This window comes from Zootoca vivipara, chromosome 16 (assembly GCF_963506605.1).
Source record: "Zootoca vivipara chromosome 16, rZooViv1.1, whole genome shotgun sequence".
Lineage (NCBI taxonomy): Eukaryota > Metazoa > Chordata > Lepidosauria > Squamata > Lacertidae > Zootoca > Zootoca vivipara.
The window spans coordinates 34,577,229-34,588,417 of NC_083291.1; the positions used below are offsets into that span (position 1 = coordinate 34,577,229).

Consider the following 11,189-nt stretch of genomic DNA (forward strand, 5'->3'; position numbering starts at 1 on the left):
ACTATTAGTACGGATCACATCTTCCATTTACAGTAAGGATGCTTCTGTGCTAGTTACTGCCCTGTGATCAGTTGAAGTAGGTGCTAGCCATGTGGCTTGGGCATTTTTGTGAGCTGCATCCTTTGGCCAGCACTGGGCCCTGCTAGCCAAGGGCTATTAAACACATACATGCTCATTGATTGATGAATGCACCACCAAACACACGATTTTCCAAAGGAATTTGCAACTAAGGTACAAGTCGTCAAGCGATGTATATGTGTGTGTGTGTGTGTGTGTGTGTGTGTGTGTGTGTGAACTAGCTCGGAGACTTAAAAAAAAAAGCTTGCAAAGGACAAGCAGCATAAATCTTTATTTTTTAGGTAGAGATAACTAGCTTTGCACTTCATGTCGTGGTAGCTGCCTTTATCACTTCATCGACTACACTGCAGGATTTGGTAAAAATGGTGTCTGGTGGTTCTTCCCCAAGGATCTGTAAATAAATGGAATGAAGAGCTCTTGGGCACATCTGGAGACAACTACTTACAGAGGAGACTCTTCTGTTTGTTACCACCGGGTATAGAAAGCCCAAGCACGCCTCTGTTTATAAGGAATTATGCCAAGTATGCAACAGAAAACAACACTTGCTGCTGCCCCACCCCCATGCTGGGGTAGACATTGACAATGAAAGGAAGCCTGCCCAGTTTTAGGAGGGCTTGGAGCAGAGCAGGTATGGCCATCACTGGTGCAGCTGTTAAAAATTTCCCATGGGATAGTCCCACAGATAAGAAAAAGAAGCAAATTGCTGTGGGGGCCAAATGTGTTCTGTGCCCCCACTCATGGGGTGAAAGAACACACAAACCCCTGTCCCTATCTGTAGCCTCTTTGCTCAGTTTAACTTAATTGGTTCCTATAGAGGTCTTGTGCAAAACAGGCCACATCTACTGTCACTGGTAACAGGGGAGACTAAAAATCTTCCTTGACCTCAGCTGCTCTAGAGCAAGAAGTTTGCTTTCTGTTTAGATTATGTTTGGCTTAATTCACATCTGACAAAATTGCAGGCAAAAAGCAAAGACAGCTTTGTTGACCTATAAGAAGAGATGCAAAAATCCAGTTGAGTAATATATTGAGGTGCATCTTCAAATCCATCAATACCATCAATACCAAATAGAGCCTAATCCGATTTAACTGAAGTTTTGTCGGCGTTAACATATTTAACACTAACAGAGTAGCCACAAAGTCCATACAGTATTCCATTGAGCCAACCTTTTTTTCTTCCTACCCCCTGCTTTGCTTAACAACCAGCCTAATGAAGAATTTTGGAGAGCTCAAAAGCATTCTCACTATTTTGTAACAGTTTCTTTGGGAAAGAGGTCCAACGATTTAACGGTTTCTTTGGGAAAGAGGTCCAACGATTTAATACCTTGCCTTAGTCTTTCCTTTTGCCATCAGCATGGATGGGAATTTGATCCCTTCTAGAAGGGGGGTGGCTCCTTGTCATTCTTCAGCTGCCCTTGGGCACCTGAGGGGTATGGGGCCAGCTCCCATCAGATAGAGCTGCTCCTGGAAAGCAGTTTTCAGTGGCTTCTTTAGAGCAAGAGGCAGTGATGAGTTTTGGACTACAATTCCCATCAGCCCTGACCACTGGTCCTGTTAGCTATGGATCCTGTTAGCTATGGATCATGGGAGTTGTAGGCCAAAACATCTGGAGGGCCGGAGGTTGGGCATGCCTGCTTTAGAAGTTCTTGGATACAGTGGTACCTCGGTTTAAGTACACAATTGGTTCCGGAAGTCTGTACTTAACCTGAAGCGAACTTTCCCATTGAAAATAATGGAAAGTGGATTAATCCATTCCAGACGGTCTGCGGAGTACTCAACCTGAAGCGTACTTAACCCGAAGTACAGTACGAGTGTAATTGGTTCTGGAAGTCCGTACTTAACCTGAAGCGTACTTAACGTGAAGCGAACTTTCCCATTGAAAGTAATGGAAAGTGGACTAATCCGTTCCAGATGGGTCCGCGGAGTACTTAAACTGAAAGTACTCAAACCGAAGCGTACCTAAACCGAGGTATGACTGTATCTGCCATCCTGCTTCAAGGAAGGGAATTGTAGCAAATGATCTACTAGAGGGCCCTTCTGCTTATGATCCTATTACAGTGGTACCTCTACTTACGAATTTAATGCGTTCCGAATGCACATTTGTAAGTCGAAAAAAATTGTAAGTCGAATCCCATAGGAATGCATTGGGAGAAAAAAAATTGTAAGTAGAAGCAACCCTATCTAAAAATTCGTAAGTAGAAAAAATCCTATCTAAACCGCATCCAAGATGGCGGACGGAGCTCCATTCGTAAGTAGAAACATTTGTAAGTAGAGTTATTCATAAGTAGAGGTACCACTGTACTTGGTTGAGGAGTGAGTGCATTTGAGATTTTGCATTCCAGTATCACTTTTGTACAAGCATTTCTGGAAGACCTCCCTGAAATAAGAAGGTTGGGGTCTAATGTGGCGGTTTCCAGCCTCCTGCCCTTCCTTTTGTCTTAAAGCAGGCAACCCCAAACTGCGGCCCGCCAGATGTTTTGGCCTACAACTCCCATGATCCCTAGCTAACAGGACCAGTGGTCGGGGATGATGGGGATTGTAGTCCAAAACATCTGGAGGGCCAAAGTTTGGGGGTGCCTGTCTTAAAGCTTCCTTAGGAGGGGGAGGGTCTTCAGTAAACCCTCCCATGCAGTAACGTGCCTCGCTGCCTATTGGACACAACTTTTCAAATGGCCCTGTTAATAGGCAAGAGAGAGTCATTCTGAAGGGTGCTTATCCACATCAGAAGCAAATAAGCTGCTCTCTTGCAAAGTTGCCAGGACTTCCATGCCTGGATTCTGTGGGAAAGGACAAGGGAGGGGGCCCAGCCAAGTTCTCCGAGACCTACATGCCGAAGTAGGCTTTTCTGTAGGTAGTGGGCGAAGACGGGCTCACACAGTGTATAGTAAGTCTCAAGCCGGTGCCGGATGATTTGATCATGGTCGTCCACCCTCTCGCCCATCTGGCTTCGGATCAGCAGTCGCTGGACCATAGTCTCCGTTGAGCAGTCAAGCACTATCACAATGTTGGGTGCACGCCCCACCTGCAACATGAAACATACAACTCGGCTGTTAATTGGTTTGCACTGGGTGTATAGGAACTGAGGAGACTAGCCAGGATTCAGGGCAGGCATGGGGGGGGGAGTGGATTTCTTTGTTCATTTTATTTTAATCCTGTTTTTAAGTTGTATTTTAATCAATTGTTTTTATACCTGATGTTAGCCGCCCTGAGCCCGGTCTTGGCCAGGGAGGGAGGGGTATAAATAAATTTTATTATTATTATTATTATTATTATTATTATTATTATTATTATTACCGTGTTTCTCATATTTTAAGTCATCCCTACAAAATAAGCCATGGCAGGATTTTCCTGAGTTGAAGAAATATAAGACATACCCCAAAAATAAGCCGTAGTGGTGGGAGCAGGTCTGGATGGCGCCATGGAAGAGGAAGATGCCTGTCAGCGCCCGGAACCGGCTGCTGCTGCCCCTCCAAAATGTCCAGCAGCATGCACCGCGCCAAGCGCTGACCCGGCGGCGGGACTGGCAAGAACCGCAGTGCGTGCTGCTCCAAGCCCCGATCCGGCGGCGGGATGAAGCAAGAGCCGCAGCGCGCGCTGCTCCGAGCCCCGACCCGGCGGCAGGACCCGGCAAGAGCCTCAGCGCGCGCCGCGTGGAGCCCCGACCCGGCGGGACCCAGCAGCGTGCCCTGCTGAAGCGCCGACAACGCGCGCAGCAGCAGCCAGTTCCGGGCGCCGAGCCGCGACAGGAAGAGGAGGGACGCAGCGGAACGCAGCTACAACAACAAAGAACACCCGGCCGAGCCTTCATTGGCCGCCGCGGCTGCCACTCGCTGGTCCCTCCTGGAGCTCCTTTGCGAAGAGGCTGCCCCACTGGAGCTTTGAACTGCTGCGCGCGGAGGCAGCAGCGGCGGTGAGTCTTGCTGGGAGCTCGGCGCCAAGCAGGAGCGAGTGAAAAACGCCCCGAGCTTGAGCGTGCTGCGGCTCTTGCTGCGTCCCGCCACCGCGTCAGGGCTTGGAGCAGCGCGCACTGCAGGTCCCGCCGGTCCCGCTGCTGGGCTGGCGCTTGGCGCTGGCGCTGCTCCAAGCCCCAACCCGGCCCGGCGGGACCCAGCAGCGTGCCCTGCTGAAGCGCCGACAACGCGCCTAGCAGCGCAGCAGCAGCCAGTTCCGGGCGCCGAGCCGCGACAGGGGAGGTACGGTACCATACTGTAATTTTTTTAAAAAATAATAAGACACCCCCCGAAAATAAGCCATAGGCTTATTTTCTTGAGTAAAAAAAATTATAAGACATGACTTATAATATGAGAAACACGGTATTACATTTCTGTCCCACCTTTATCTCCATGCAGGACCCAAGGCGGCCCACGGCATGAATTAAAACACATACAGCGAAAAAAACACAATATAAAACTTTAAAACATTAAGTAAAAACAGTGCTGAAAACACTTAAAAGCACAAGAGAAAAGAGAAAATGTGGCTCAGCCACTCCCAGAAGACCCTGCCACAACAACCAGCTAGTGGCCAGAGGCCTGTCTGAACAAAAGCATTTGCCTGCTGGCAAAAGGAAAGAGAAGGAGCTAGCCTAGAAAGCGAGTTCCACAGTCTGGGAGCAGCCACCGAGAAGGCCGTCTTCATCAAAGTCCGTATTGCTTCTACAAGCCAGTCAGATGCTTGTAAAAGCCCAAAAGTGGAGTACAGTCATACCTCTGGTTGCGTACGCTGCAGGTTGCGTACCCGAAAGTGTTTACTTCCGGCTTCTCCTCTGTGCACGCATGCACATAAGCATTCACGCTTTGCGCGTGCGCAGAAGCACTATCGGTGCTTTGCGCATGTGCTAAAGTGCTGCTCGGGTTGAGTACTTTTTGGGGCGCGAACGGCACCCTGGAATGGATTGGGTACTCAACCCGAGGTACCACTGTATATGAAGGCAACAGCTCTCCCTGCTGTTATCCTCCCCCAGTATACTGCCTCTGTGAAATTCCATTTAGCCATCATTTATTAGTCATTGATAGGCCCCAACCATGAATTCATCTAATCTCCTAAGCCAGGGGTTCCCAACAAAATTTTCTCGAGGACCCCTCATTGAGCCGCTATTGTGACAAGGACCCCCATTAATTCCTAATCCTAAAATTAAAAAGAGAGCCCTGTTAGGTGGCGCTTTACAAACACTACTGTTTTGCAAAGAGGCAGCGCGCGCCAGGGAGGAGGGAGGGGAATGGAGAAGACAGGGTACCTGCGCAGTAGCGCACAAATGAAGCCGACGCGCGCAAAGCATCTTGGGGAGGTGAGCGTTAGTAGAATGCGCGCGCTGCCTCTTTGCAAAACAGTAGTGTTTGTAAAGCGCCACCTAACAGCATACAGCAGAACTACTGCCTCTATCTAATTCTAGTTTTGCGCTAGACTCTGCTCATGCAGGAAGCAGCCAAAGCAAAAAATCTGTTATCATACGAAATATATTTAATATATTTTTTATTCTAATAGCATCTTGCGGACCCCTCTGGCATAGCTCGTTGGGAACCACTGTCCTAAGCTCATAGAAGCCAATAGGATTTAGGGAACAAGGTGATGGATTCATGGTCACAGTATAACTAAGGTAAAAAGGGGAGGTCACAGTATTGGGCAGCACAGCAACAGGAGCTGGGTGGGAGAGGACTTGTAAGCAGGTGCTGTTATCTGGACATAATTTCATGTGAAGTGCCACATGAAACCTCTGGAAGCAACCTTACTTCAAGGCACGGTACGGCGTGTGGTCTGAGATCCTGCTGTAAGGAGTTAGCTGCTGGTCTGGCTGACACCCCCACCCAATCTGTACTAAACATTTGATGTGAAATAGGCAAACTTCTGTAGGCAAAACACAGTTGTGAATGTGGTGTTCTACGTCAGTGCTCCCCAACCTTTTTATCGCCTGCGGACCAGTCAATGTTTGATCATTTTACTGCGGTCCGCTGAGGGGGGGGGGCGTTGATTGTTTATATATTTTTTAGTTACAGGTAGGTAGCCGTGTTGGTCTGACACAGTCAAAACAAAATAAAAAAAATACTTCCAGTAACACATTAGAGACCAACTAAATTTGTCATAGGTATGAGCTTTCATGTGCATGCACATTGTATCTGAAGAAGTGTGCATGCACACGAAAGCTCATATTTTATTTAGATTGTTTTGATTTAATAATTTTAATTGTATTTAATGTTCCTTGGGCGGCCCGGTGCCAATTGATCCACGGACCGGTACCAATCCGTGGCCTGGGGGTTGAGGACCACTGTTCTACGTGACAACATGCTGGTCTTAAAGGTTAGTACTTCTCAGCTCAGAATATTTTAGAGGTACAGTTCCTTCTCTGAGCTTGCAGTGACAGGGATAGAACGCCTCTCGCAAACAGTAGTAAGTATTGCCCAAATTATAAAGACCTGTGAGAGAGCTGAAAAACAAAGTACGTTTCCGAGCACAATTCAAAGTGTTGGTGCTGACCTTTAAAGCCCTAAATGGCCTCGGTCCAGTATACCTGAAGGAGCGTCTCCACCTCCATCATTCTGCCCGGACACTGAGGTCCAGCACCAAGGGCCTTCTGGCGGTTCCCTCGTTGCAAGAAGCCAAGTTGCAGGGAACTAGGCAGAGGGCCTTCTTGGTGGTGGCGCCTGCCCTGTGGAACACCCTCCCAACAGATGTCAAAGAGGAAAACAACTACCAGACTTTTAGAAGACATCTGAAGGCAGCCCTGTTCAGGGAGGCTTTTAATGTTTAATGGATTACTGTGTTTTATTTTTCTGTTGGAAGCCGCCCAGAGTGGCTGGGGAAACCCAGCCAGATGGGCGGGGTATAAATAATATATTATTATTATTATTATTATTATTATTATTATTATTATTATTATTATTAAACCCAGGCAAAAAGAACCAGACCCTTTGAGCTATGCAGTCAAACCTCAGTTCCCGAATGCCTCCAATGTTGAACGGTGTTCGGCTCCTGAACGCCGAAAACCCGGAAGTAAGTGTTCCGGTTTTCAAACGGTTTTCGGAAGCCGAACATCCAACGCAGCTTCCGCTTGAGTGCAAGAAGCTCTTGCAGCCAATCGGAAGCCGCGCCTTGGTTGTTGAATGTTTCGGAATGGGCTTCTGGAACGGATTACGTTCAACAAACCAAGGTTTGACTTTACTTGATTTTCACAGCATCACCTGACTAGGGATTTGCATTGTTGCTTTCCAACCAGCTTTTAATTTAGCTTCTGACCCAACAAAACAGTTACAAGCACAGGATTCTTGCATCTCTGCTATCTATGCCGAACTGTTTCCCCCCAGCCCTCTTCGAGTAGGAAACAGAACCCAAAGATCTGGCATGCAACCAGTCAGCCACTGGACTATTGGGAATGTATTCCTTGCCAACCCACAAGTTACCCATTTGATGTTGCACATTTCAACCTGAGAGCCTCTGGACCATTTCCTTCCTTGACACAGGTCAAGCCTCTCTTTCCCTTTCACCTCCCACTCAGAAGCCACACTCACCACTTTCTCAAATAGCTTGGCCTGATGGATTTCCCGGGGGAAGCCTTCAACAAAGAATCCTTTGACGTTTTCGGCTTTTAGCATGTTGTCAGTAAGCAGTTTCAAGATGTAGCCCTGGAGAGACAGGCATCTCCCATCGTCAAAGAGCTTTCTTACACCAGATAAATACAACTATAAACCACCCAAGCTAGCGCTGTTTCATCCACCTTTCTGATGTCCTCTGAGGGCCTCAATCTCTGGCCATATTCAAGTCCCTGTAAAGAGCGTTTTAGGTTTCAGTCCAGAAAGAACTAACCTATGGGAGCAGTTTCCCACTATAATAGATTAGACCGCATCGCAGCAGGCGGCCTGTTTGTAAAGTACTGTGCAAGCAAACCATCAGCAGTAGCCATAAACATTTAGCCAACACTAGTATAAGTAATGGGATGCGGGTGGCGCTGTGGGTTAAACCACAGAGCCTAGGGCTTGTCGATCAGAAGGTCGGCGGTTTGAATTCCTGTAGATAAATAGGTACCGCTACAGCGGGAAGGTAAACGGCGTTTCTGTGTGTTGCTCTGGTTCACCAGAAGCGGCTTTGTCATGCTGGCCACATGACCTGGAAGTGTACACCGGCACCCTCAGCCAATAACGCGAGATGAGCGCCGCAACCCCAGAGTCAGTCACAACTGGACCTAATGGTCAGGGGTCCCTTTACCTAGTAAAGGTAAAGGGAACCCTGACTGTTAGGTCCAGTTGCGGACAACTCTGGGGTTGCGGCGCTCATCTCACTTTACTGGCCGAGGGAGCCGGCATACAGCTTCTGGGTCATGTGGCCAGCATGACAAAGCCGCTTTGGCGAACCAGAACAGCGCATGGAAACGCCGTTTACCTTCCCGCTGTAGCGGTACCTATTTATCTACTTGCACTTTGACGTGCTTTCGAACTGCTAGGTTGGCAGGAGCTGGGACCGAGCAACAGGAGCTCACCCCATAATGGGGATTCGAACCACCGACCTTCTGATCAGCAAGCCCTAGGTTCTGTGGTTTAACCCACAGCGTCACCCGCGTCCCAACAGTTAGCCAACACTAACTGTGGGCAAATTCAGGAAACTGGTCTGAGCTTACCAAGGCAACCAAGCCCTGGATTCAGTGTGATTTTCACTGTTGCTTTCAGAAAGGGAGAATTAAAATACGTGAGCGAGAGAGAGAAAGAGAGACCGGCTGCAGTTGTGTTCAGGTGGTGGCGGCTCCCCCTTGAAAGAACAATACTTCTGTTCCAGTTTGCGCCACAATCAAGACTCTCTTCTGCTCTTGCTATTCAGAAGACCAGCCAAAAGAGTGGCCACGGAACTGATCAGGTGGTGTTCCCAGTGCTGTAGGAATGCAGGTGGAACATGGAGGTAGTTCAGCATCCTGTCTCACACTCTGGCCAACCAGATGCCTTCAGGAAGACCGCAGGAGAGGCAGAAGAGCAACAATCTTATTGCCCTTGCCAAGGCTTCTACATAAGTTTCTTTGGATGCAGGCAGAACCTTCCTTGCAGCCCAGGACCCTTATAAAGCAGGGTCCCTTATTGCATGGAGCAGTCTACTCCAAGCATGTTACTTTTTTAATACTTACATTGAGTATTTCTGTATGGCTGTGACTGGGCCATATAGATTCTTCTGTTTCTCCTCTGAAGGTTTTATTATCCGAAACACAACATACACAGTGCTTATCTAATCTAATGGAAAGGGGTTCTGCAGGTGGCAGGTGTGAGGGTTTCTTACCGAGGGCACCAGAGCCCCTTTCAGTAGGATGTCCCTAATGGTCTTGCCTTTCCGGGTAGGCCTGCTGGCTTCCGCTCGCAGCAGCTCTCCGATGCCAACGTGGTAGAAATCATACTTGCTGGCGAGCCTGTGACCATGTATATGCTTGCCGCAACCTGGACCGCCTACCATAAAAATGATGATGGAACTCTGCAGCTTCTCTGCAGTGAAAGAATGTGAGGTATAAGAAAGGGAACTTTCTACTTAGCAATAAGGTGCAAGAATTAAATCACTGCAATCTGGGGTTGAGGCAGCCCTTCCAATAAGCAGCGTGGGGATGGCCACCTCAGGTGGGACATTTTGAATGGTTTCAAGGCATTAAACACAGGTTCAACATTTTTGTGTTGCAGACCTTTTTGTTTTCCAAATATACTATTGATATATACCTATTTATGGGCAATGTTACGGCCGAGTGCAGATGGTACATTACTGTGAAGACCTTACTGGTAGATGGTGCCAATGTTATGAAATAAATAAGAGAGTGGTCTTCAATCTCATGGAAGCAATGACATCCTCAGGAGCTGCTAGTCTGCCGGTTTTGGTACTGCCTCCTCTGCCTCATTAGACACCTGTTTGAACCCCCAGCATGTATCTCAATTGGTAGGTTGGTAAGGGCAAGTTTCTGTTGGGCTGTCCAAAACAATTGAGTGCCAGAGGCCAAAAATCCAAATTGATTGCTAATTAATATGGGCCACAAGCTACCAGTCCGTTCTCCTTAGCAGCCCCCACTGAAACTAGCAATGCAAGAGCACCACTTTGGTTTGTGAATAGGGACAGGTAAACTCTACCACAAGTGGAGCAAAAACTGCACCAGGCAGCAAAATGATGGCTGCAGGGTAATGGAATGGGAGACAGGTCTAGTCCACAGGGCACTATCCACTGCAGAATTAATTCTCTTGTGCAAACCCTGTTGGGTGAACCAGAATTCTTATGTTCATTCTTCTGCAACTTGTTCAGAACTTTCTGATGGTTTGTGCCCTGGGCAGGGCTTGAAGTGGATGCCTTTCTCTGTCCCAGACCTGGGAGTAAAACCTAAGGGAAATCTATTGACTGGAACGCTGCAGAATGCACAAAACAGAAATAAATGCAATCAGTTACCTTGTAGTTCACGTTTCAAGGGCTTGGTGGATTCTGGAAGGCTGCCCTGGCAAATCCCCATCCCTGTGCGCATCCAGGGATCTGCAGGTACTGGTCCCCACAACCTTCAAATTCCTGTAAAAAAATAATTTGGCCATTTCAGCTGAACTGATCTGTGACTCCCCTGAGCTGTCTTTCTGATGTCACAGACATGTGATGTCATAGATTTTATGGCAAGCAAAACTGGGGCAACTAGACTGAACTACTTTGGTAGGGGGGCAGAGAACAGATGGGCAGAAGGATTGGAGGCAAACTGAGAAACTGGCATTTCATTCATATCTGGACTTAGTGTTCAGTTTGATACTGAATAAAATAAACCATCTGATATAATTGAAGGTGGCTAGCAGAAAAGGAAGTACCTGTCTCCTTTTCTTGATTGTAACTCCCACGGGGGATGGGGGGGGGGAGTAGGCTACTGAAGGCTGCATCCTGACAATTGCTATTATTGCATTGCAGAACAAGTCAAGTGCCACAGGGTGAGTATGGAAGTAGTCTAAGCTTTGGCCTCCCTCAGCTGTTTCTTGTCTACAGCTTTTGGATCCTCTTACATCAGGCTGCTTAAAAATTATTCAGTCCTCAGTACTCTCTTCCTATAGAAGTTCTTCTAAACCCAGTTTGCTAAGCTCAGGATCTGCAAAGCACTGTGCCAGACCAGACTTCTCAAGCCCTGACAATCACAGCTTGTGGAGCCT

At 47.8% G+C, this 11,189-nt stretch overlaps 1 protein-coding gene across 1 annotated transcript; it reads right to left on the reverse strand.

The window, feature by feature from the left end:
• Positions 1–371: 371 nt before the first annotated feature.
• On the reverse strand, positions 372–10,519 carry LOC118075336 (adenylate kinase isoenzyme 1). Its single transcript, XM_035097247.2, has 5 exons — positions 10,459–10,519; positions 9,322–9,521; positions 7,575–7,688; positions 2,903–3,097; positions 372–469 (listed from the first exon to the last, which is right to left on the reverse strand). Exons 1-5 carry the CDS (start codon positions 10,517–10,519, stop codon positions 383–385), a joined length of 657 nt encoding a protein of 218 aa, XP_034953138.1. The 3' UTR covers positions 372–382.
• Between the last annotated feature and the right edge of the window lie 670 nt (positions 10,520–11,189).